Below are 26,965 nucleotides of genomic sequence, written 5' to 3' on the forward strand. Positions count from 1 at the left end.
CACTCACTCTTTGATCTTCCCTTTTGTTTAAATGGCCACCCACGCTATCTGCCCTCGCCCCTCCATCTCTCTATTAAACAGTAATGAAATGCAAACAAACTTGGAGGTACTCTGGGAGCAAAGGGACCGTGGGGCCAGCTTCCCTTAGGCCTGTGAATTGTCATTCCTGAAGCTGTCTGTTTTGTAAGTTCTTCTGCCAAGTTTCTATGGGAGCAGAGAGATCATTTTCTCCCTTTTCAAAGAGCAGGGTGAGTTGAGGCCTCGAGCTGGCAAGTCCTTTAAAGTCATTTTCAAAGGAAACCTGAGCTGAAAGGCCATGCAGCTGGCAGAGGGTGCTGTGCCTTTCTGAGGCTCTCTGTGGGGCGCTGCGTGGTCAGCTCCCATAGCTTCCCAGCACGTGCTCGGAGCCTGCTGCAAAGGCATTGCCAAGGGACACGACTGCCCAACAAGTGGGCCCACGGCCCTGGGGACAGGCTCAACTCCACATGCCCTCCCCACTGCCACCCAGGAACAGGAAGGGGGGTGTGCAGGCTTCTCCTCTGGGCCAGTGACCAGAACCACACTTGTCCTCACTATTCTCAGGTCAAACTTGATCCTTGGGGTTTTTTGAGGTAAAATAAAACTAGGTGCCAAAGCAAGCTAGGTGAACTTGCATCTGAATCAGGGAATCATAAATGGTGTAGTTCACTCTCATGAAGGTTGGAAGGGGGACCCAGAGGGAAAGTACTTGTCCCAAGTCACACTGGAGGAGGTGGCTGAGTTCTACCACAGGGCTCTTGGGACAGAGCACCTCTGCAGGGATAGAGGTTTGCTTGGCTACTAACCATTCATAAAGCTTCTGAGTCTGCAGATGTCTGCCAATCACCCAGCAGACACCAAAAAGCCCACAGGCACTCAGGCTGAGAAATATATGTCTGGAGCCACATGCCTTCATATTGCCCCATGAGCTGAGTGGAGAGAAATTGTTTGTGAAGCCAGGAAGCAAGATGGGCCTTCTCACTTCCAAGACTGGGCAAACTGAGGGCCAGAGGAAGAAGAGATGCCTATGTCAGCAGAGCTAGCAGGGAAGTCATTAAATACTTAGCCTAGGCCGGGCATGGTGGCTCACACCTGTAATCCCAGCACTTTGGGAGGCTGAGGTGGGCAGATCACCTGAGGTCAGGAGTTCAAGACCAGCCTGGCCAACATGGCAAAAAATGAGCTGGGCATGGTAGTGCGTACCTGTAATCCTGGCTACTCGGAAGGCTGAGGCAGGAAAATCACTGGAACCCAGGAGGCGGAGGTTGCAGTGAGCTGAGATTGCACCACTGCACTCCAGACTAGGAGACAAAGCGAGACTCTGTCTCAAACAAACAAACAAACAAACAAAATGCTTAGCCTAGAGCTGAGTGGGAGATCCTTCCAAAATCTCCCACCTGAGCTCTTCAGAAAGGGCCTGGAGTCCACAGTCTCTCCTGGTGCTGGGATCCAAATGTGCGTTCATGCCAAGGTACCGGGAACCTAGCCTCATCTCAAATGATGCTCCTTTTTGAGAATGCAGCAGGCAGCAGCCCCTCCCCTCCAAGAGCATTTTCCACCAGGTTAGGAGCTGAGGGAGCAAGACCCAGGCCAGGCCCCATTCCAACGCAAGAAAAGCCCTCCAGACCAAGCCCGCTTGACTTTTCAGCATTTTATTCTGATATTTGTACAGCTATATTTTACAACGCGGTGATGCAGTTTAGACACAGCCAAACCCTGTCTCCGGAGTAGTAACAACACAAGCATGACGCAGAATGGGATGAGACACACATTCCCAAAGAGAGTTTAGTTAGTAACAACTTCAAGTCCCTGTGTCTGCCTACACTTCAAAACGGGATGGCACACGCTCTCCCGTCATTGAACACTTCCGTGAAAAAAGGCACCGTGAGGACACGTTGTACGGGTATATACAAACTGAAAACTAGAACAAAATTACACGTTTTTCCTTCTGCAGATTTTTTTGTTCTTTTTGTTTTTTTTTTTAATACACACTTTGTAAATTGTAAACCTTCACTTGCAAAAAAATACAAATACACTGAGGCATTTTAGACAAAATATTTTCTTACTTATACAGATGCAATACTTAAAATATTCTCTTAAGTGCTCTTTCTCAATAAAGATTCTCAGATCCGTGTCTGCCTGCAGATACAAAATCGAGCCTTTGACGCAGTTTTATATTTTTAATATATCTTTTTTAGGTTTATATATATTTATTTTATATATATATATATATTTATATATTTACAACTCTGCCATACATTCCTTCACCTTTGGTTAAAAAAATTAAAGCCCTCTCTTTGATAACATACTGAAGTCTTGTCTTTTAAAAGAATGCACATTTACATACAAAAGAAACATCTGTTCCCACAAAACATATACATTCCTCATTTTGCAGACTAAAGTCAAGTCAGAACTTTTGCATACTCCCCTGCTTTGACATATAAAATGATTTTGCTTTTTGCTGACGTGGTTCACCTTACACATAGGAGAAGAAGCAATATGATTTTCTTAATGTTTTATGGCAGTGGGGGAGGGGGAGCTGCTGCGGCTCCCCGTCCCCCAAGCCCCATCCCCCACCACCCCCCACCCCCAGCTATGATTTGCACTAGTGGATGAAAGAGGCACTACATCATGGGATGAACATTGTAAAGTGTTACAGTATCCTTTGGGTAGATTCTGAGAAGGGGCTGCAGACGAAAGCATCAACACTCCATGCTTCAGCAGGCTTTGGGGAGCTCCGGAGGCAGGTCAGTGGCTGACACGCGGTATTGCACCTTGGTGTTGGTGATGGCACCATGCTTCTGGCGCAAGTGAAGTCGCAGCTGGCTTTTGTGACGGAAATGCAGGTTACACTTCTCACACTGCAGGGATATCAGAGGCAAACTGTTAGCTGTCATCAACCCAAGAAAAGTGTCATTGCTCAAAGACCCAGAGAGGAAGATTCTCCCTACAAGGGACAGGGGCAGCTCTTGCCTCTCCAAGGCCAGGTGAAGAACCCATATACATCCGGGCTTCTGCCAACAGATAAGCTAGCATCGTGCAAATGTCCATTCCCTGCTTTCCCAAGTGTTGCTTCTGCTTCTCCCTTGCTAGAGATGTCCTTCCCTGCCTTAACTCCACAAGTTCAAGTCTTATCCAAAAATGCAGTTAGATGCAAACTCCTCTAATTATTAAGTCATTTCTGAATCTCTCAAGGATGAAAATAATCCCTGTTTTCCTTTGAGCCTCTGTGAGAGTTCTACCTTTACCACACAGCCCTCCGTGTGTATGGATCCTTCTTAAGTGGGTAACACTTTGAGGGTAATGGCTATTTTTCTCTAAACTTTATAATCTTCCTAGTACCTAACAGAATGCACCTCTTATTCCAATTATGCAATTAATCTAAACACACCTGGACAAATGGACTAGATCAGTCTGAATTCATGGATATTCTGGAGTCTAGGGTAAATGTTTTTAAATGCAGTGATATTCTTTCGTAGGGTATGTATCTTAGGTAAGCTAACTAAACATTAGCAAGTGGAGCCATTTCTTGATCGAATTCAACGAATGGGTAACAAGCACTTTAGTTTAGATAAAAGTTACTTAAAAGTAACATGGATGACGAAATGTAAAGGGGTAATCTAGAGGAGATCTTGAATGAGAAAGGACATTCTTAGATAAAAACAGAAAATGTAAGTAAAGTATGAACTTTAGCTTGTAATTATATATCAGTATTAGTTCATTAGTTGTGACAAATATATGGAACTAACGTAAGATGTTAACAATAGGATAAAATGGGTACATGTTGGAGCCCTTGGTACAATCTTTGCAATTTTTCTATAAATCTAAAACTATTCTAAAACAAAAAGGGTAATAAAATATGTTCAGATAGAGTATATGTTTTAAAGTGAAAATGGAAATAGATTAAGACAATAAAAAATGAGCAGGGCCATGTGTAAAATCTCTGGTCTTGGGAGACATAGGGTCTGCTGTATCTATGCCATTCACCACTGTGTGTCCCCAGCATGTCATTTCTCTCTCCGGGCCTTGGATCTCCCTTCTGAATAGCGGGGTCAATACAGGCTGAAAGTCATTCTCAACTCTGATATCCTACGCATCTAAAATTCTAGCAAATCATTATCCTAGCAGATATTTATTTTACTATTACTATGTGCTTGTGCTACACGCGACACTTTAATAATTAGTTAATACTACAACTTCATGAAGTAGATACTATCATCAAACTCACTTTACAGACTAGGAAATAAAGGTGCTAAGAGGATAACTAATTTGCCCAAGAACAAACAGCAAGTAAGAAGATATTCACTCACAGCTTGATAAACAAGTGAACAAAAATAACCATGTTTTTTGCAGGTTAACCTCTGGTAGGTAGGTTAACCATTCATTGATTACTTCTTGTTCCCATCACCACTTAGAAGGATGTCATCAAATCCTCAAAGCAACCATGGGCAAAATGTACACAAATGAGCATGGCTGTGTTCCAATAACCTTTTACTTAGGGACAATGAAATTTAAATTTCATATACTTTGCACACGGCACAAAATATTCTTTTACTTTCTAATTGTAAAAACCATTCCTAGTTCATGGAATGTTCAGACATTGGCACACAGGCTGTAACTGCTGAGACCAGCCCTAGAACACTACAATCCCAGGGACCCACCCACAGTGTCGTGCTGCACAGCTGGCCGCCTCCTCTTTCTTAAAATGACTCTTCTCTATGTTTTTTTTAAAATAATTTTTTCTTGTAACATCATTAATTCTTATAACATTCTTTTTGTTCTCCTCCTCCTAAGACTGTTCCTTCTCAAGCACCTTAGCTCCTCTTAAATGTGCATCTAGCCCAGTATGGGGTGTCCAGTAGGCACTCAATAAGCATTTGTGAAATGAATGAATCCAGGTGGAGGGAATCAAATATATGTATCCACAGTCTAGACTCTTCTCTAAGGCCCAGATCACCTAGTCTGATACTCCCACTTTAAAGATGAGTGCCCTAAGGCTTGGGCCAAGGTCAAGCAGGGTGTCTGGCCATCAGACTCAGATCTAGGTCTTCCAGCCATTAGTATAGTGGTTGTCCCACTGTGTGCTTGAGATGGGAGCAAACAGTTCTACTGTCTCCCTGCTCCACCTCCTTCCCTGCCCTCCACATCCCCGCAGGCCAGAGAGCGGCCTCAAGAGGCTTACATACATGGTAAGGTTTCTCTCCCGTGTGGATTCGCAGATGGCTCTTCAGAGTCTGAAGGTGCCGGAAACGGGTGCCACAGATTTCACAGGGATAGGGCTTCTCACCAGTGTGGATGAGCACGTGGGCACGGAGGTGAGCCACCTGAACGAAGAAGAAAGCATGAGAGGTCATCTGGGGTGGGCTGCAGGCCTCTGAGCAGCCCCTCATCAGCACACAGGGACTGACTGGGCCTTTCTCCGGGCCACTCTGCTCACCTGTACAAATCTGGCTCCACAGGTTTCGCATTTGTAGGGCTTCTCTCCAGAGTGGATTCGAGTGTGAGTTTTCAGGTTGGCTGGTCGGTTGAACTGGGCCCCACAGATGTTGCAGCGATAGGGTTTCTCACCTGTTACCAAGAAAAGGGGAAAAAGAAAAGCCATATTCAGTAAGGAAGGTCTCTGCAGTCCCTGGCTCCCAGATTCCTAAGCAGCCTGCTCCTCCCTGAGGCCACTTGTGTTTTCCTTTCCCTTAGGGAATGTCAGAGAGAGAATCCAGGGGCCTGCCCCATGCCTGCCAGCCCTCTCTCACACACACACCCGCATACCTTGCAGGGGACCAGGGCCAAGAAACAAGTGGTGGCATGGAGTAGCAACAATGCCAGGTGTGGGATAGGAGAGGGGGAGGCTCCAGGAAGCCTGGGCTTTAGAAGCAGCTTTGTCATTAGGATTATCTGCCTGTGAAACCTGGACAAGTCACTCTCCTTCTCTGGGCCTCAGTTTCCCTTTCTGCAACCTGAGGGGCTACTTCAGATTACCTGGGAAGACTCTTCTAGCTTTTCCCTTGGATAAGACAGTTTCACTCATCAACTCATTCACCAGGGAGACACAATCAGGCTGCTCTAGTTCCTTTCTTTTAGAACAAACATATTTTTCCACTTGTGGCAACTACAGCTGGATTCCATTTGCAAGAGGGGTGGGGCTTGGGGCTGAGCAGATGCTCAGGCAGAGGAAACCAATAGAATGGCTGAACCTTCCTTCATGAAAGTTTCTGGGATAATAGGGCCATTTACAGTACTAAGAGAGATCTTAAACAACAATCAGGTCATGAGAAGCTACCTGGTAAAGGAATGTGAGTTGATAAGGAACAAGTTATTAAAAGAAATTAAGAGACCTTTTTTTTTTTTTTTTCCGGCTTTACAAAAATCGAATCTATTTGTCTTCCCCAGACTTAAGTCTCTTCACCTGTACAGTGGGATTAACACTTCTGACCCCAGCAAAGGCAGAAAAGCAGGATAGAGCATCTCAGGAAAGACAAAGGACACAGGGAGTGGATGAGTCAAGTCACTAAGCAAAGACAAGACAGGGTTAGGCCCCTCGTTCAGGCCAGGATGGGGCCTGCCTCCTGCCTTGCCCCACCAGGTCTTCAGGCCCCACGCAGCTTTCTCTAGGATCCTCTCCCTGTCCTGCCCCAATAGTTGTGGAGACTTCGGGTCATGTGCGGCAGGGCCATACCGGTATGGACGGTCTTGTGGCTGGCGAGGTTGCCCTTGTAGCGGAAGGAGGCCTGGCAGCGATCACACTTGTAGGGTTTGTCACTGTGGGTCTGCAGCGTGTGCCTCTTGAGTGAGGCCTCCTCAGAGAAGCGGCAGTCACACTCATTGCAGAAGAAGGCCCCGTTCTCTGTTGGAGGGTGGTAGGGGGACACCAACGTCAGCACGAGGAAGGGAGGCAGGGCTCTAAGGCCACTCTCCTCTGTAGCTACCCCCTGTGCCAAACTGGACCCTCAGTCCCTCACTCATCCACCCGACCTTCATGGGAGCTCAGAGCAAAGGATCTGTGGGGACTTTACTTTTCTTAGCATTTAGAGTCTTAGCCGTAGAGAAGGGAGAAAGGAGATGGACTGAATCAAGGTACAGAAGGGAAGGTCAAACAAATAGGTTTTCAGAGGGCCTGCGCCAGTGTGAGGAAAGCTCAACAGAGATTTTCTTTCCCCAAGAGCTCTGAGAATTGATTTTTAAAAGTAAGTTTATGGTTTTATTTACACTGATACACAGAAGCCCTCAGGCAAGACCCTTTACCTCTGAGCCTCTCTCTGTATCTCTGTCTTCAAAGTCAGATAATAAATCCCTGTCCTGCCTACCTCACAGGAGGATATTATATTACACAAAATAAAACACAAAGCATTCCAGGAATGTAAGATATAGGTCAATTCAATTCTACTTTGAGGTCACTGAAGGAGGAATTAATGATGAACACTATGGTGACCCTTGCACCTATCTGAATCTCATGTCTCCAAATCCTCCTGTGAGATTGGGAGACCAAAGCTGATGGTGGAAGTGGGAACAGAGGCCCAGAGAAAAAGAACTGGAGTGCAGAGCAAAGGCAAAACTAGCCAGGGGGCAGGAGGGGACACTTCTCGCTCTCCCATCTATGGGTCCATGACCCTGTGCCAAATCTCTTGGTGTAAGCAGCTGATTTTTTTTTTCTTTTTTTCATTTGTTGTAACAATTTGAAAATGACAAGTCACGGTGATTTAACCCTGATTAGGTACTACCGGGCTCTATTACTGTAGCCAGAGCTGGGTGAAGAATTAGACTTTTTTGTCTGGTAAAAACTGGGAATGCCAACCACCGACTATCCAGAAACTCCAATTTAATAATTCTCTTCAACTCTTTTAACTCGACTAGTATTACTGAGTTCCTACTCCATGCTAGGCACTTACTACTACCTATGGGGGATGCAAGAATGAATAAGGTCAGATGCTTCTCCTTGCAGAATGTACAGCCTGGCAGAGAATAACATGCACACAGGTCAGTCCCAGTCGTTTTGGTATTGAGAAATGGAGAAAGCTCTGGGAGTTGCAGCCAGTCCCACAAGCTACTTTTGCTGGAATGAAGCTAAAAGACTGTATGGTAAGTCCTGATTACACCAGATTAACTCTAATACCCCATCCCTCACTTTGGTTAGCTCGATTCCCTAAGAAGCGAAGCGTGGGATGAACGGCTGCTGACTTGGAGTGCCAGTGGACTTGCAATTGAGGACTGCTCCAATCAGAGACAACAGCGTAAGTAAAATGGAGCACAAAACCCACGGAGCAGAGGGGTCTTCCTTCTCCCTGACAAGGGGAGGGAGGGAAAGGGACTCACCACAGCTGGAATCTGAGTACTCAGACTGGGTCTCTCCCATCTCCTCAGGGAACGTGGGGCCGGCGGTGTGGAGGCACATCTCTGCATGCTGTGGGGACTGAGAGCCGCAGGACGTGCACTTCGGGGGGTGCATATAGAGTGGTGAGTGGCTCTCACTGCTGCTGCGGGGAGAGCCTGTCAGGGACCTGTGGGCAGGAGTGAAGACAGCCTCAGCACCTGGGGCAGGGCCTCAAGACCACCCTCTCCTCCCTGTGTGTTGGCAAGCCCAGAGGCCAGAGCTGGACTGCCCGCTCAGGCTCTGAGACCCCAGAGTTGTCCTCAAGTTTATCTCCAAACAGTATCTGCGGAAAGATCACTGACCAGGGTCAAACTGAGCCAGAGCTTCTCCGTAGCCCACAATCTCTCTCAGTCCAAGGGTAGCAGGATGGTCCCCTGCCACATCAAGACCACAGGAAGTGCCTGTGGGATTTACAGAACACTATTCTGCCCCAGAAGGGAATGATCTCTCTTGCTGTGAAAACATATACACTACTTCAGTGTAATACACTTCCTTACTTAGACTAACTCAATCAATAGGCACTGATTCCACACCTCTAATAGGCTCAGCAATTCAGCCAAGAAAGAAGAAACCCTTGTATCCATCAGAAGAAATGACGTGGAACCCTGCCCAGGTAATCCCTGACCTCAGACCCAGACTGTCTCTGAAATCACCTGTTAACGATGTTATTGAGCCGGCTGGCTTGCGGGATGGTGGAGTCCTCGCCGCTGGCACTGAGCTTGGTTGGGGACTGGAGGTCAAGGTTCTCAGGCTCCATGGGTGGCTGGCAGGCAGGTGGGGCAGTGTAGGCTCGTGGGGAAAGGCGGCCCAGCTCAGCCTGCTCTGGCCCCTCTGGTTTGGCATTCTGGTTGAGGCTGTTGAGCACGATGAACTTGTATTTCTTCCAGTTGCAGGCTTTGGGGTCAGTGGGGCTCTTGGCTGGAGGGGAGCCAGAGGCCTGGAGGATGCAGGCATTCTTACTGCTGCAGGACTCTGTGGGCGAGTTGGGCTGGCAGTCAGATTTCTGGGGGCTCTGTGGACTAACCAGACCCTTCCGGTTCAGGGGTGCATTGGGGGGCTCGAAATGCAGGGCAATCTCATCTTCTGAGGAGGGTCTCTCTTCTTCTTTGCTGGCCTTGTCACAGGGGAAGTAGGGGGCATTTCGGGCTGAGGGGGCAGCAGGCTTGAGGCCCTCAGCCACACTGTAGTGCATATCGCTTCGTGCCTCTTCTGGGACTGTTTCCTTGGGTGAATAGATATTGCTGTGGCACACACTGGGGGACACCTCCAAGGCCGGCCGGCTGTACTCACCGGGGACTGGCCTGGTACTATCGCACGGGAGGGCCCGCTCCTTGGGGAAGGGGTTGGCCACAGGCATCCGGACATCCCGAAACTCCTCATCGGAGAAGAGGAGGCTGCTGACAGGGAGGTGGCTGTACATGGAATAAGAGGCTGGCGGTGTGGACAGGCCACTGTAGAGGCTGGGGGCAAAGGCTCTGCTCTCACACCCAGGGGCGTTCCTCAGTGGCAGGTTGTTCTCCACCACCTCACGACCCCGATAGGCCATGATGTCTTGAGGCATCAGCATCCGGCTGTTGAGGAACTCTTCATGACGGGGCTTGATGGCAGGAACCATCTCTGCTTCACTGTGAAAGAAAACAAGAGGAAAGACACCGGGCTCAAATCAGGACGGTTAAATAGATGAGCTTCCAGTGGCACTTACGTAACCACATCTGTGTTTGAATTAGCTAGACACAGGTGACATGGCTCTGGAGCTGGGAAATACAATTACAACGCATTTACACTAGAAGCCTGGAAATCTAGCCTACAATTGGGAAGATTGAGGCCCAGAGAAGGGAAGTGAGTTACCGGCATGATCTGTGCCTGATTAGACATAATCTTGTATGTTTAAGGCACATATCTATGCATGTGTGTGAATCTATAGCTCTTCTGATGTTATAAAATTTTATAGCTCACATAAAACTTTCAAAGCCCTTATCTCATTTCACCCATGCAAAATCCTGAAAGGAAGGAAAGGTGGTTATTATTATCTCCATTTTACACATAGGGAAACAGGAAAAGAAGAATTTATACAATGCTGGTATGACACATTTGGAGGATCATACACAAATGAGTAACCTACTGAAGAAAGAACTTGTCCCAGATGCTGATGAAAGCTTACATAGAGAACAGGCAGCAAATGCCAATACAAGAATCCCTGGTCTAGAGCAGCAAGACCTGGTTTGCAAACCCAGCTGTGCCACTTAGAGCTAGGTGACATGGAGCAAGTTACTCAGCCATTCTAAGCACAAGGCCTGATCCACTGAAAGTACTTGTAAATGATAGCAATGATGATCTTGCCACCATTAGCACCCACAGGAGACAAAGAACTCTAGCTGTATATACCTGAAGGAACATCACGTGAGTAAAATAAATAGGCAAGTTCACCATGATGACAGTTAACAGAGCTAGAACCAATAAGAAGGTTAAAGAGAAGCCAAAAAGAGGAGCTTTCTAACTGTCCAAGGTATGCCGTGTGGTTCTGGGAACACTGAGTTTCTGGCTCCTGGAGGTTTTCAAACACAGCCTGGAAACCCCTTCTGTTTGAGCGAGGATGCAATCACCCTAGCATGGCTGGATCAAATGGTTCTAAAGAAGTTAAGCTCTGAGTCTCTGTTCCACATAGTGAAGCTCTTCCCTTCTTTGGATCTCAAGTTCCTCACCTTTAAATGAAGGTCATGTCTTATCACCCTTCAGGTGAACTCAATTCAGTTCAATAAGTGTCCTGCCTAGTAGGAGCAGCGTGACATAAAAGGTGAGTAAGACAGCCCCTGTAACCTTGAGCAGCCCACAGTCTGGTAGGGAACTAAGGCACATACGTAAATAGTTGTAATAGAAGTCTAAAGGAGAACTAAAATACATATGCAAATATTAAAATAGAAGGAAAGTTTAAAGCACAGGCAAAATGCTTCACAACACAGAGGAAGAGCTGAGGGAGGAAAAGTGGTAATCAGAAAAACTTCCACGGAAGAGCTGGCATCCAAGATTGGCCTTGCAGGATGGGTCGAGGAGAGGGTATATTAAGTGAATGGAAGAAAGCAAGAGGCGGTAATGCATAGGACCTATCTGCATAGCCACAGGAGCTAAGTCTGCCTGGGGCACAAGAGTTAAGAAGCGCAGAAGTGTGCAAAAAGAGTGGAAATGTGGGTTGCAGCATATCGTAGAGGACTATTATTTCTGTATGCATGAATTATCAAAGGTTTCTGATCGGGGACCATCTCTTCCATCTCCGAGGCTTCCACCCGGGCAGCAACTCACCTGGCCTTGATAAACTTCCGGCAGGTGTCCACAACATGCTCCATCTGCAAGTACATAGCTGTGGCCATCACAGCCATGATGTTGCCCTCCCGCAAATTGAGCCGAGATGTGTACATAAAGTCCAGGAGGATGCAGAAGCCCTCAGGGTTGATCTCAGGATCTAGATTGATCACACTAAGGTTGCATTTCAACTGGTCTGTGAAGATGCTATAGAACAGGCCACTGTAAAACAAACAAATAGCCCACTCTAGTAGATGTATAGAATCTGTGATCCATTACAGTCAGCACTGATACTTAGCCCCTTTCCCCTGGGCTATTCCCCTACCTCCAGAACTTCTATGGTAATTAATAATAGCTGCTATTTATGGAGAGCTTATCAAATGTCAGAGAGTCATTAAGCACCGTACATGCATTATCCTTTGCTCCTTACAGCCCTGCAAGGTAGGTACTATCATTCTCTGCCTTTACAAATAGGGGAACTAACATCAGAGGGGTTAACTGAATCTTCTTAAAGTCACAGGGCCTATTTTCCTTTTAGTCTTAACTGTACGGATTACCAGAGTTAATTTAGCCCCCATTTGCAGTAACTATTCTTAGTCTATCTTTGGCATAAGCATTTCCTCTTGTTCCATTGCATTTCTACTTATTTTTTAAATTCTATCTTTTTTTAGAATTTGGGTATGAATGACAACTAAATAAAAATATGCCTACATCTATACTCTACTGCTTTTATCAAAGTCCATAGATTAAAAGAGGGTCTGTTATTCCTAGAAGACCCAAGTCAAACCCCAAGCAATGCCTCCAGGTGCCATGCTGTCTGGTGGTAGAAAGAGTACTCAATTGTAAACAAGAATTCTGGGCTATCGTCTTGATTCCTGATTCTGCTTTTTCTGAGTGGGTTGCCAGAAGTGAGCCAGACTTCCACCAAGTAGCTATGCAACTTTGGGTAAGATATTTAGCTTCTCTGCATCTTGCTTTACTCATCTTCAAAGTAGGAGGAACAATCATGTCTACCTTAGAGTGTTGTGGCAAGAATGAAAATCTAAAGGATATAGAATGATGCCTGGTATATAGTAAGCATTCACTAAACATTATCTATTATTTTTATATCTCTATAAGCCTCTGTTATTTCCACTATTAAAAATCAGGTGCTTAGAGTAGATGTTGGATAAGTTATCTAATAGCAATAGAGATCCCTGATTCTACATCATTTAACCTCCCTGTGCTTTCCTTTTACCATCGATAAAATGAAGACAATAGTGCAATGCATAACACTGAAGGCTGCTAAAAAGATCCAGGGAGATGATATCATGTAATATAAAATTGCTTTGAAAACTCAAAATATTTGATGAACATGAAGAATCGCTAGTTCACTCTCACTAACTCTTTTTTTTTTTTTTTTTTTTTTTTTTTTTGAGACAGAGTCTCGCTCTGTGGCCCAGGCTGGAGTGCAGTGGCCAGATCTCAGCTCACTGCAAGCTCCGCCTCCCGGGTTCATGCCATTCTCCTGCCTCAGCCTCCCGAGTAGCTGGGACTACAGGCGCCCGCCACCTCGCCCGGCTAGTTTTTTGTATTTTTTAGTAGAGACGGGGTTTCACCGTGTCAGCCAGGATGGTCTCGATCTCCTGACCTCGTGATCCGCCTGTCTCGGCCTCCCAAAGTGCTGGGATTACAGGCTTGAGCCACCGCACCCGGCCTCACTAACTCTTATATATACTCTGAACACCCTTGGAGATTCAGTTGTAGCATAAAATAAATACATTTATAGCATAAAAGAGCAAAATATTTCAAATTAACTTGCTTAAGCTACTTAAAGAAAGTTCATTTGAAATCTTCTGTCATTTTTTTCACTGGTTAACTGAAGTTGTTCTCCATGTCTGCCCCAAACACATCCTTTCTTGGGGCAGTAAATAATTTTTCTCCCTCTCTGCCCACAGAACATGACTCTTTCTTTTCTAAAAGTGCATTCGTTCATTCATTCATTCACTTGGGAGCCTACTCTGCCAGGTCATGGTGCTGAGATCTGGAGACAAAGCGAGACGTCACCCAGATGCAGTAAAAGGCCTCCATGTTCCGCCTTGCTTGGCCGCCAGCACCATCACCCCACTTTGACTCACCCACCCTTTCCTTTCAGACCCCTCACCTGCAGGCCATGAGGACCGTTTTATGGGCTCTAAACTGCTCACGGCTCACAACAATGACAACATCAGTCAAGATGTCTCGACTCCGGAGACGATTAAGGTTGAGAAGAACATCACTGGCATGGCGGGTGAACTGGATGCAGCTGTCAGCCGGCGAGGCCATTTTGTCTTCACTTGAAAAAAGAAGCCAAAATCCTGTTAGTCCTCCAGAACCTGTTTCCTGCTTGCCATGGGTATCAGAGCAGGTGGCTCAGCCTGCTAAGGTACGGAATGCAACTCAGGTCCCTTGTGTTTGATCTTTGAACAATTCATAGCCCAACTCTGGCCATTATTCTTCACAGTTTTAAAATGGGGAAAATAACTTTTATCCAGCAAGCTAGGATAGAAAGTCCGTTAGGGGAAAAGCAAAGGGAATGAATGTTTGTTGAGTGTTTTTCCCACATACCAAATACTCTGCCAAGCACTGAGAGGCAGTGAGTATGTGGCAATGGAGAGACACTGTATTTTTTGCTTTTTTTTTTCTTTTTGAGATGGAGTCTCACACTGTCACCCAGGCTGAAGTGCAATAGCGCAATCTCAGCTCACTGCAACCTCCGCCTTCCCAGATTCAAGCGATTCTCCTGCCTCAGTCTCCTGAGTAGCTGGGATTACAGGTGCCTGCCACCACGCCCAGCTAATTTTTTCGTATTTTTAGTACAGATGGTGTTTCACTATATTAGCCAGCCTGGTCTCAAACTCTTGACCTCATGATCCACCCAACTCGGCCTCCCAAAGTGCTGGGATTACAGGCATGAGCCTCCGCGCCCGGTCGAGACACTGTGTTTTAAGATTATCAGGCTAGACTTGCCTTTTGTTATCTGTGGGACTTTAAGCAGGTTGATTACTGGTTTTGGGCTCTGGTTTCCCCAGATGGAAGTAGTAATACCTATGTGGTTATAAAAGTTGGAAATACATTCTTTGTTCATAGGAGGTTCTCAAAACTCACAGCTATTCTCATAAGTATCTTATTTCATCATCTCAGTCACCATTGGTCTCTCTCTACTATTAGGCTTTAGAGTTGCCTGACTTTCGTACCTTGAGGAGCTAGCATATTGTTGGTGCACAGTAGCTGGCTAAATTAGTTTGTACAAAGAAAGAGTAACAATGATTGACCATGCAAGTGTTACGACAGTCTAATACAGAGGTGAAGGATGAGGACTAGGAGTGATGTAGAGGGAACTGGTTATCCTTGTCTCATATAATGAACAGTAGCAAAGTTCACAGAAACACATGTATTGGCAAATTCAAAAGAAACAGTTTGTCCCAACATTTTAAAGCATATAATTTTATTTACTTACCCAATGCCTTGCTTCACAGTCCAAAATTTTGCTCAAAACCTGCAGAGAAGAGAAGAAAGCAAACAGAAATTGATTTAACGAATGTAAGATTGTCCACTATAGTCTTATTTTAGGACATACACATTTAGTTTTGCTTTGATAGTTGCAGCTTGCCAGCTGGTGTGGTTTTACCACAAGCTAACAAACATTTTCCAGCTCTGCTCTTACGAAAACAACAGGCACCCGAAGCTATGAGATAATAATGTTTTTATCCTGAGTACTGGGAGTACAATTGCATACATTAATTAGTTATACATACATACATACATACATTTCCTTCTTCAAAGAAAAAATGTATACCATCCAAAGGCCACTTGAGTTTATGGGAAATAAAAAACAAGAAAAATGGTTCTGTCAACATTAACAATAATGATCCGTCTGTGGCCTAAATATACTGGACGTCATTCGAAACCTGCTACAATATTATCTTTCAAGTCTTAGAATGATTCCACGAGGACGATAGGGCCAATATCTTTATCCTTATTTCACTGGCAATGAAACTGAGATTTAAGGGTTCAAGTGGCTTGCTCAAGGCAAACAGCTAGGCAGTATTTCCTGCCTATCTGAAATATTAAGACTGAATCACAGCCTGAGACGTCATGTCTACGTATTCCTTGAAAACCTTTGTCTTGTTTTTCAAAGTTTTCTCTCCCTTCCCTACTGGGTCTAAGACCAGACAGAATGCTATTGCTTCCAAGTTTGTGCTTCTCCCTGCTGGTAAAAGACTTAACTATGTGATTTAGCTGAGAACTGGCCAGGGAGCACTAAACCTTAAAGAGATTTAATGAAATATGTACCTCCTTCCAAACTGGCTTCTCTAAAACAAAATCATTAAAAGCATAGGTGTGAGACCCTCATTTATGATCAAATGCGGGCTGCAAAACAAAACAATATTCAAACTGTCTTTCCTCCTGTAAAAAGAAAAAAAAAAAAAAAAGCAGAACCTTTTAGAGCTATTTTCCGGGTAAACGGGCCTGAGGCCAGCAAGGTCATGTTGGGCCATGTAGATGGTTGGTGACCTGGCCCTAGGTCTTCTGGCTCCAATTCCTGTCCCCTTTCCAAATCAGCCTACGTGCTGTAGAACATGCAAGACAGCACCCTGATGTGGGTGAATCTCATTTTTAAGTTCCTTCCCCCACACAAACACTTTGCCCCATTCCAGGCTGCTGAGTCTTACCAAATGAGCACTCTAAAATGAGAGGTTTCCTTGAGTCTGTAACCAAACACTCTGACATTTCTCTGTGGTCCCAAGTGCCAGTCACTCAATCCCATCGGCTCCAAGGTTAGTGTGTGCATGTGAGCGAGTGAGGACTGGAGGGAAGGAAGTGGGGAAGGGAGAGGACAGAAAAAGACAAAAGAACCTATCTCCTCTTCTCCCCAGCCCAACTCGAGATAGGCAAAGAGAGATAGACTAACTCGGTCTTTACCAAACGTCAAGGATTTTCTCCTTTGCAAAAGAAAGCTGAGGACACACGGGAGGTTTACTTGTAAACTTTCCTCTCTTGCCTCATGGAAGGGATCCTCAAACACTTCTGGAATACCTAGGCTGTTCTTTAACCAGCTTCAACCACCAGCTTGCTTGTGGATTTCCAGTCGCAGGCTTCTGGAACCACAGGAAGCCCAGATTTGCCATTTCACCATGACAAGTGGCAATGACTCACTCCAGATGCGGACTGAAACAAACAAATTCTCCTGTGTCCACTGTCAGCTAGGCCTTGGGCTTTTCACCCTAAGCCTCTGCCTGGCCAAAAACAAATGTACATACACAAGGCACAGTTTCACTCCTTTGTAAGCCAACTCTTCTTAAGAGCCCCACCCCCCAACTCCTGAGTGTGTGGGTTGAGTGTGGGCAGTGTTGTCACCAAATGCCGCAGGTGTGGAAGCACCACCAGTACTTGGTTTGTACTTTTACCGAGCCCTTAGTCCTTTCCCACCCCTCAGGATTACATCTTATCCTTATAACAGCCCTGCTTTACTAGGGAGGGAACTGAGGCCCCAGGTGAGAAGCCTTGCTCCAAATCTCAAAGCCAATTTCCAGCAAGTTCTGGACATGACTCATCTCCTAGATTCAGCCATTCCACTAATGCCACACAAAAGACTACCCACAAAAACAATCTCCAAGGAGCAGGGCTGTCAATGAGAAACTGCCACTTGCTGGCTGCCCCCAGACCTGGACTTCCCATCCCAATCAACCCGCACCCGCGCTGGGTCAGTAACCACCACGGTAGAGTTACATGTTTTCTCCTCTCTTCCTCCCTTTAGCTCCTTTGGCGCTTTCCTTGTGCATAGCCAACTAGGCTCCTTGAGAAGGCAGATCCTTTAAAAGAACTTTCCATTGAAGAAGAAAACAGGAACCAAAAAAAAAAAAAAAGAAAAAGCAAACAGAGAGAAGACAGCAGAAACGAGAGAGAGAGAGAGAGAGAGAGAAAATAAGAGCGAGAGGCGAGGTTAAGAGCCAGAGAGCGAGCCAATACAAAAGACCCCATCCTTTTCCTTCCTCCTCCCCTGGGCTGGCACCAGGAAGCCCCATTTTCTCGCTCACACATAAGAGCACAAACACCAGCCTTGCGCGCCGGGGCAAGCCTAGGCAGACCTCGCTACCCCACCCCGACGACTCCGTACCTGTCTTCCAGGGACTGCCCGCCCCTGGGCGATCCACCTCGAAACCCCCCGCAAGGCGCGATGGAGGCTTTGTGGTATGACCGTGGCGGCCCTTAATTTAGTTACATTCAAATAAAACCTTTCGTGCACCTCGGTAGCTAACATTGTGTGTATGCCTTTTTTTTTTTTTTTTTTTTTTTTTCCCTGTTACGCCGTCAAGGCAGCGGGCAATGAGGGGAATGGCACAACCCTCTCATTCCCGGAACGTAGTCAATCTCGGCTCTGCGGATTTCACAGAACACACTTTGCCTATCGCAGGCTCCAACAAGAAGTAACTTTCCAGGAAGCTGCCGGGCCCGGGCAGCCGCCAGGATCGCTGCCTGCGCTGTGCCGGCCGCCGGGGATTCACCCGGGGAGGCGGGGCCGCCGGGGAAGGCTCGCGGGGAATACAGCACACTTTCCCCTAAATCCCTCGTCCGCGCCGAGTGCAGGGCTCTCAGAGTTCACCTAGTCCAACCTCTCACCCGCAACCATTTATAAATAGGGAAGGTCAGACAAGTTAGTAGCAGAGCTGGGTCTAGAACCCAGGAGTTCGAATACAATCCGAGGCTCATATCGAGACTTTAAGTTGTCCGATTCCGAAGTTTATTTGCTTTTTTCCCTCTTTTTGCCTTCCATTCTCCCTCGCCGCCTTTCTTTTAGGGGAATGTTTGCGCGAGACTTCAAGGTCAAAAAGATGGAGTCCCTAGGGGCCGAGGGTTTCCATCATAGGCGCCCCTGGCAAGGTTGGAGAAAAACTAAATCGAAAGCCCCTTCCGCCTACGTTGGCAAGAACGGGAACCCAGCTCCCCTTGGTTTCCGCCCAAAGTCTTTAGAATAGGAGCTGCCAAGCTGTAAGGATTTCCGAAACCGATTTCCCCGAAACCGTAGAGACACTGCTTGGACTCGGCAGAGGCCGGGGCCCCGACCCCTGCGCACGCACTGGCACTCTCCAAAGTTGCCTCGCCTTCCTGTGGCCCTCCCGGGTGCCATGTCCTAATTGGCCTCGGTAACAGGCTCCGGGGTGCGCTTTCGGGGGTCAGGGGACAGTGAAAGACTCAGCCACAAAGGCCGCAGTCTGATCCTAAAACTAGCCAGTGGCGTCACACTGCGCCGCTCATCCCTTCTGCGGCAGCGGAAGGGTCAGAGTCGGTCTGCAAAGACGGAGCCTCTTTGGTCTCAAAATCTTACACTGAGGCTTTCTCACCCCTTCGCCCGGTAGGATAAAGGTGAAAGAGACGGTTGGGATTTAATATGGGGTGGAGATGAGAATCTGGGAAGTTAAAATTAAGTAAGTGCATTTATTGGAAATTAGGAGTCCCGTGGTTCCGGGAGCTCAAACCTAATGGTGTTTTTACCGCTGCCTAACACTAGAGAGAGCCCTCCATCAAGGTTTGAAACCGTCAAGCCCTTTCTCGCCCCTCCCCTCCTTCCCATTGACCTAGTTTGGCCAGAGCCTCCCGATTTGGAGAATGCCTTCCGCCCTTCCCCCTCCTCTCTAGCCAGGCCGGCTGTTGGATTATTGGTAATCTAATAACTCCAATAACACGCTGAAAAATCCAAAGGGAAATTTGAAAGTGTAAAGCACTGTTTAGGGACAAGGACAAGGAATTTTAATAAGGCTGGAACTGCCGTAGTGAACCCCGCATCAGGGGCCCTGCCATGGGGCTCCCGGTCTCAGCGGTGTCTCAGCCAACTAGCTGCACGGCTGCAGACACCACCGTGGTCCGGCGGCAGGGGGTGAGGTCAAACGGCGGAGTTGCTTTTATTCTTGGGGGAAGACACTCTTCGCCCTCTTGGCTGGGGGACGGGAGGGTGCAGGAGGCGACAGTGGATAAAAGCGAATTTGATAACGCGATGGCCTCGGCAGCCGCTTTGGATAACCGAGGTGTTCGGGAACATTATGTCCTGACTTTCATTTCTATCACGTTTCCTGCCAAAGTGCTCTTGCAAGCCTGCAAGCTTCTAGGAAATGCAATAAAACAGAGGGATGTGTTTTATCATCAAGATCTGAAGAGGAGTTGCAAAAGGGACGTTCCCCATACGCTCAGCGCGAGACAGCCTTCCAGAAGGGCCCGAAGACAATGCCAGCAAATCGCGTCCCGGAGCAGAGATCCCTCGGCCGTCCTGGCTGGACTGGGCTCAGCCTTTGCAAAAGGGCTGGCGGGGGAGGGGAGAAGCATGATCTCCTCAAGCAAACAATGCCTTTAAAAATCCGATCTGGAAAGAAGTCAGCCAAGGTCCTTATTCACGTTAATGAAGATGGAAGGCACTAACTGTCCTTGGAAAGCGATGAGTCAAACTTGACCGCGCTTCAAACACGTTCCCAGATTCGTTTCCAGCCCGAACAGAGGCGCGTTTCTCCGACGCGGCCTCGGACGGCTCCCGCAGTGGGAGAGGCTGAATTCGATCCCCGCGGACCTGCGCGGGGGAGACGGCGCCGTCTCCCGCTGCAGAGCGCGCCGGCTGCCGCTAGGAGCCGCCAGCATGCGGACGCGCGTTTGCCATCTTAAGTCACGAGCTCGGAGAAAGAAAACTTTACGGAGGAGCTGTTGCGGCACAAATTCTGGCCTATCCACATGACCGCCCCCCCAACCCCCCCCCCCACACACACGGTTTCTCGCCAGGCTACTATGCAAAGGATGTTAGGAAGGGGAAGGGAGCGATTTCAGGATCGAGGCTCGCCCAGCAAGTCTTTGGCCCAGGCCTTAATCCCCCTCTTAACACGCAAACCCACGAGCTCCGAGACCCACACCCCTCAGCACCATCTAGGCTTTTCTTGTCTATTACCGAAAATCTTAGGCCATATTTTCTTTAAAAAAAAAAAAATCCTCCAAGACTGCTGCGGAGCGGTTTCCAATGAGCACTGGCAACAAAGGTGGCCTAAGAGGTTAACTCATGGTTCTGGCAGCCGATCCATTCTCATAAATACTTCAAAGGAGCTGAGATAAACCCGCCTGTGACTTTCAGTCACTGACATGAAATTCAGAAGCTTAAAATCTGGTCCTGGTTAAGACACTAACTCACCACTAACAAGCCTCCTTGTCGGGCCTGTTTCCTCAACTGTAAAACAGAGTTGTACGTCCCAAAGCCCCTGAGCTCCTAGGTGGCATCCTTCCACTACCGACTTCCCCTAAGAAGGGCCACAGGGACAGGAAGATGGTGTGTTCGAAGCGGGTTATTTGTAGTTTCTCTTAGTGGAAATAGATGCTCATCGCTGAGTGATGGGCGAGCAGCGAGGCCTGATTTTCATCCTTCTTGTCAAAACTTTGGAGGTTGCATGCCATCCCCATTGGAGGGTGCCCTCCTTCTGTCAGGCCTAGTATCTGGTCAGGGCACCGCCGCCCGGGAGGTGGAACCGCGAGCCCACCGCCCATGGCCGCGAACTCGATCTCAGCCCACCGCTAGGTGGCAGGCCAGCCCGTCCGAGAATCGCCGCGCGGCCGCAGCTTCCACACCGATCCCTACCCGCCCCTCTTTATTTTCTGTCTGGTGGGGGCGAGGGTTGGGGGTGTGATTGCCTCTAAAAGCAAAGCTAGAAAACATTTAATTTAGTGGATGGCATTCCGTTCTTCCCGATGCTCCCGCCTGTAGCAACCACAACGTGGTATCTGGGGGCTGGTTTCATGTATCATAAGTTGATTTCCCCCCCCACCCCCCGAAAAGCTTTATGTACTGGGAAGGGAAAGAAGGTGCACTTGTCTTCAAAAAGCAGAATGGCACTCGACGGCATTGGCACATATTCTTGCCAAACACTGGTCGTCCAGCAAAGAAAGTCGGGAATAAACTCCTGATCTTCTCGGAGGAAAGGGGCGCTGGGGGCCGAGAGCTGGATCCCACTCAGGCTCACTGCGTCTGGCAAAGCGGGGGAGTGGGGAGTCGGGTATGGTCTTTTGGTGAAGTTGTGGGTCTCGGGAGGGTTGGGGGGGCCGTTCCTGGCTTCCACTGGGGCAAAGAGAAACCAGCCAGTTTTACCACTACGCTGCACCCTCGCTGTGCTCGCGGCGGCAGCGGCGGTCCCACTTGTTGCGCAGTGCTGGAAACCGGCACGCGCCATTCGATGTTGACTCACAGAGGGCTACAGACCAGCCTACCATTGCTCCACGCCATCCACAAACCTCCTCAACACACCCCCTACACATACGTCCTGCCACCGCCGGCAAAACTACAGCATTTCCAGCCACTGTGGTGTTTTACACCTAAACATCCCTCGCTATCTCGGTATCCGACAGGCAGCAGAATTAAGATACCCTGAGAAGTCAGTCCAAGGGGAAGGTCGGGCTACCTCCGCCTGGAGAACTCTTCTACTTACAGTCAACCAGGGACCCTCCCCCCACCATACACATATATATACACACACACACATATATATATATATATATGAACCACGTTGCCTATTATAACACCATCCTAGTTGGAAAGCAACATTTTTCTTCCCTACTTGATAAACTGCGAAGTCCTTTTTATCCGTTAGTTTTATCTCCCCCCTTTTCTTTAAATCTCTGGGGGGAAAAATGTTTCATAAGTTCACTTCCCAATATTTTTCAAAAATTGACTTTTGCCAATAGTTTCACCCACCGAGGGGTGGCGCTGCTGTACCGCCTCCTCTAAATCTCTTAAGTTTTTCACAACAAAGTGGGTTGTGAGTGTCATTACCCTGTTAGTGTCATTACCCTGATAGAGGGAAGGAAGGGTTTTGACATCTAGCCATGGCTACCATTTACTCAACCAATAACTGGAACTCTTCAAGGGCTCAGCAAACGACAGCTTAAGAATTTAAAGTCCCATTCCTATCCACCAAACCCAGAATAAGTTAGTCTTTTCAAGAAAGCATTGGAATAAAACCCTTCAAAACTGAAAAGAAGAGGAAAGGGACAATTGGAGAATTCCCACTTTGTCTGGCTGTCTCCTTCAAGTCCCTAGTTTTCATGAACAGCATCTAGCCTTACTGTCCCTATCAACAGACCCTTAAAACTAGCCAATGCTTCAGCCTCTAGTATTGGAAAGTCTTCCAAATAGGATACTGAGGATACTGGAAACTTCTATTTATAAACGGGGGGGGGGGGGGGGGGGGGGGGGCGTGGAGAGAGAGCTCCCATCTACAGGTTTCTATTTTGGCCTGAAGACTCAACTGCAGTCATTAGAGTAAGGGAATGCCCATCTCCTGGTACTTGTTCGCCATTTCCTCCTCCCCCAGAGACAAATACCTTTTCGTCTTTTTAAAAAAAGTATGTATTTTAAAGCAAGAATGTGATTTCATCTCTCTCCTTTGAGCTCATGTTTGCTACCTCCAGGAATAGCGTGTGGACTAGGGCCAGATGAACTTCAACTTGGGCTGCAGATTTACGAGGTTCTGTTCTAGTGCCAAAGGCTCTTGGTAGTAAATAGTGAGCAAAATAGATACCTGTCTCCTGATGGATCTTGCCGCCCCCTCTTTTTTTTAAAGTTATTTATTAAAACCACACACACCTTGCAAAGAAAAAGGGAAACTGGCAGTCTCTGTAGAGGAAGCCGGTGGCATCGCTCAGAGCCACAAACTGTATTTCTAAACAGCCCTTTCCCTGGTTCCCTCTCTCCTGCCCCACTTTTTTTTAATCCAGACTGTAAAAAACACATCTACTGACACTCACTTTACTTTTGAAAAAGAAGAGAAAAAGTAAAGCGTTACAAGACTTTCCTCCTGGAAACTATAAACTGATTGAAAAAAAAAATCCATAAAAGATTAAATCCTGGCGGGTTGTGGGGTGGCGGGGGCGGGGGGGGGCGGTGGAGTGGAGATTGGCTCTTTGAGGTGGTCAGGGGCCCTGTAACAGCTTGGGACTTTCAGCACCTGGTTTGGGGTCATTTATCTGCTCAACTGTCAGGACCCCCCACCCCCAAACCCCAGCCACCAACTCAACCATCGTAGAAGGGAACACAACACAGAGGGTCTTTTTTCATTTTTTTAAAAAATCGGTTTGGTTGTGTTTTTGTTTTCCATGGGGGAGCTTTAAAACTCATTATTGCAACACTAGTTCCATTTTTCGCCAGGGTTCCAATAACACGGCATCATAAAGGCAACGCAACCCACAGTTCTCAAGACATTTACCAGGGTCACTACATCCGGCAGCGGGGTGGCCCCTAGCTCCTGCTGCCCGCCCCCTCCTTTCTCCTCGCCCGCCCCCGGAGCTCAGCCGATTTCTGAGGCTCCAACTCTACCCACTCCCTCCCCGGGCCGCCGCCGCCGCCGCCTTCCCCCATTCTTACTCCCTCGAGGAGAGCCACAGGTTGCAAATCCAACCAACCTCACAATCTATTTTTGCAAAATCACTCACAAAGATCTCCCTTTCGCGCCCGCGCCCGCTCCTCCCGCGCCGGGTCCCCCCAGCCACAGCCACAAAGTGCCCTTCTCTCCTCCCGAGTCTTGCACATAAGGAACGCGGGCTGGGGCTCTGTTCGTCTTTCTCCTCGCCCAAGGTAAGGACCTCGGGAATCTGAAGCCTGGCGTCCACTACGCTCAGGCCCGCAGCTCCCTTTTTACAGAGCTTGTACCATGGGAAAAAAATAAAATAAAATTTAGGAAAGGGAGGGAACAGCCATTGGGAGCCAACACAGAGTCACGCAGCACCCAAAATACAAACACCGCGGCGGCCAGAAATCCCGCCACCTTTCTCGTTCTCCCGGGCTGTCCTGTCGCGGTTCCCTGGGTCCCCCCGCACACTGAAAGGCATCGCAGGTGCAATGCGCACCCCTTTCCCACCCACCCCAGAAACCCTGTCCCGCCGTCAGCCTCTCTCCTCGGGATGGGCAGGGAGAGCGCGCGGAGGTTCCCGACACCCTCGACTACAACCAAGAAAGAATAATTTTCAAAGTGTTCAACATCCCCGCCCCCAAGCTCCCCAAAACACAGGGGCAGGGGACACCAAAACACTCGGCTCTCGTTAGGAAGATCACGGCTCTGAAAGGAAATAGTAGACACGATACTTCATCTTATCTGGATTTATGACCAAAAAAACCAAAAACAAAAACAAAAACAAAAACCCGAGGAGTTCGCTTGCATTTTTTCCTTCCAAATCTCGGTTCGGCTCGAAGGCAGGGAATCTAAAAGACCGAGGCCGATGGAAGAGAGCCAGCGGGGCGAGCGAGCGGGCAGCCTCCCTTTTTGCCTCCCGGAGTTACCCAGAAGGACAGGGGAAGGGAAGGAAGAAGAGGCGAGGAAAAAGAGGAGGGAGGGAAGGGGAGGCCAGCAGCGAGGGAGCAAGGAAAGCAGTTTGCAAGCGAGAAAAGAGGGAAAAAACACAGCCGCACGAATCCAGAGAGATCACAAGCCGTACGCAAGCAGCAGCAGAAAGAGCGAGAGCGCGAGCGCGCGTCCTCTCCACGGTCTGGGGCCAGACAGCCCCCAGACTTGCCCGAATCACCCCCAAGCACTGTCTCGTCCTCTCTGCTCCGGCCGCCCCCTAATTCCCCTCCTTCCTCGCCTCCACCTCCTTTCCAAAAACCAAAACAACACAAGGGAGGGTGGCAAAAGCCTCCCCGAACCGGCCGATTCACTCAAAGACAACAATAATAATAATAAATACATAAAAATCTATATCCTAGAGTGGGAGAGACGTGGGACTAATCTTCGGCATTTATTTTAACATCTGACAGCTAGAATAAATAAATATATACATTTATATCAATAGATACACATAGAAAACTTGGAGCCAAAGCATTTGGCAAGAGCGGAAAAAAAAAGAATTAAAAGGTAAAATAATGATCATGAGCAGCGGCGGCGGCAGCGGCACCAGCGGCAACAGCGGCGGCGGCGGCAGTAGCAGCAGCAGCGGCGGCGGCAGCAACAGCAATAATCACCTGGTGTCCGGCCTTTCCTAGAAACTTCTTGCATCACCACTTCTAAGAACCCCAGTTCTAAGAATCAACAGAGCTCAATTCTCGGAATTTGAGCTTCGGACTTTACCACTGCTACGTGGCAGGGGAGGACTTGGTGTCAGCTCTCTGAGCTTTTTACCTCCCCTGGCCGATCAAAAGCCCTCAAAGCCACAAGATTTTTTCACTCTCCGGCATATTTCGAGGTCCTCATAAGCAGAATGTCTTGGATTTGGAGATTCCCGTTCGAGGTTCGAGGGGCCTGAATGTGGCTCTCCCTCCCCGGACCCATGACGATGGTATGGCCTGCTCCGCCACCGTCACGTGGGCTCCTCCTCTGTGACGTCGGCGCCTTCGCTGTAGCAAAGCTCGGCCTCTGGAATTCTGAGAACTAATTTGCTATTCGGTGACATAAGAGGGGGAGTGCGCTTTGCTTTCCCTGGGTCTGGGGCTAATTCCTCCTCTCTTACCCATAAACTCAGCAGATCGAGCTAAATGCACAAAAGGGAGCGAGAGGTTTGAACCACTGGAAAAAGTATGTTATATATAGTAGGGTTAGAGAGGCAAGTAAGAGAGAGAGAGAGAGAGAAAAAAAAAAAAAAAAAAACAATAAACACCACAGCTCTTTCCAGCTAGAATATTAGGCACCACGAGAAAAATATTTGCCAAGCAGTTTTCGGTGGGTTCATTTGCTTTATTTTTATTTAGGACAGGGGTTTTTGCTGTCGTTCTGGGGTTTTTTCTTTCTGGTGTGGTGGCTTGGGATTTTTGGTTGCTGTATTTTGATGGTTTATGGATTTTTGCTTCTGATTTTTTGCCTTTTGCAAGTTTGTGGTGTTACATAAATCATAGGATCGGCATCGGTTGGATTTTTTTGTGCGTGCCTTTTCTTTCCCTATCTAATCCCTCAAGCGTTTTAAAGAAGATGTGTTATTTCAATACTAACACTGTTGAAAGAAGCTTAAATTTTTGGCCATATGTAACAATCCCAGCCCCCACTTTTTTTTTTTTCCTTTGGTGCAATTTTCTTTTTCCCCTTGGACTTTTGCTGAAGTGTGTCTCTCCTGCACTTGAGAGAAATGTTCAAAGGATTTGGTTTGGTTTGGTTTGTTTCTTCCAGGACAGCAAGTGGTGGGTTTAATCTGTTATTGTTGACTCTTAGGAAATTTCTTGTTGCAAGAAACGTGTGTGTGTGTGTGTGTGTGTGTGTGTAGGGGGTGGGGGGGTATGTGTGTGTGTTTTCTACAAAATTCTGTGAGCCACATACCTGTTTGTGT

At 47.7% G+C, this 26,965-nt stretch overlaps 1 protein-coding gene and 1 long non-coding RNA gene across 4 annotated transcripts in view; one reads left to right on the plus strand and one right to left on the minus strand.

Annotated features, from left to right (window-relative positions):
- Window positions 1-12,396, plus strand: part of LOC112618697 — a 29,857-nt gene extending 17,461 nt beyond the window's left edge. The window contains exon 3 of the long non-coding RNA XR_003118114.1: window positions 12,352-12,396. This is a non-coding gene — a long non-coding RNA (uncharacterized LOC112618697). The remainder of the gene's footprint in view (window positions 1-12,351) is intronic.
- Window positions 1,655-25,991, minus strand: BCL6 (B cell CLL/lymphoma 6). Of its 3 annotated transcripts, XM_025376067.1 has the most exons (11): window positions 25,674-25,723; window positions 16,375-17,525; window positions 15,159-15,197; window positions 13,824-13,994; window positions 11,681-11,902; window positions 9,037-10,008; window positions 8,326-8,510; window positions 6,692-6,859; window positions 5,456-5,586; window positions 5,205-5,342; window positions 1,655-2,879 (listed from the first exon to the last, which is right to left on the minus strand). In XM_025376067.1, exons 4-11 carry the CDS (start codon window positions 13,982-13,984, stop codon window positions 2,736-2,738), a joined length of 2,121 nt encoding a protein of 706 aa, XP_025231852.1. In that variant the 5' UTR covers window positions 13,985-13,994; window positions 15,159-15,197; window positions 16,375-17,525; window positions 25,674-25,723; the 3' UTR covers window positions 1,655-2,735. The 3 variants fall into 3 exon arrangements, with proteins under 3 accessions (XP_025231852.1, XP_025231851.1, XP_025231853.1); XM_025376066.1 differs by lacking the exon at window positions 16,375-17,525 and having other exon boundaries at window positions 25,674-25,991; XM_025376068.1 differs by lacking the exons at window positions 1,655-2,879; window positions 16,375-17,525 and having other exon boundaries at window positions 4,769-5,342; window positions 25,674-25,991.
- Window positions 25,992-26,965: the final 974 nt, after the last annotated feature.

This window comes from Theropithecus gelada, chromosome 2 (genome assembly GCF_003255815.1).
Source record: "Theropithecus gelada isolate Dixy chromosome 2, Tgel_1.0, whole genome shotgun sequence".
NCBI lineage: Eukaryota > Metazoa > Chordata > Mammalia > Primates > Cercopithecidae > Theropithecus > Theropithecus gelada.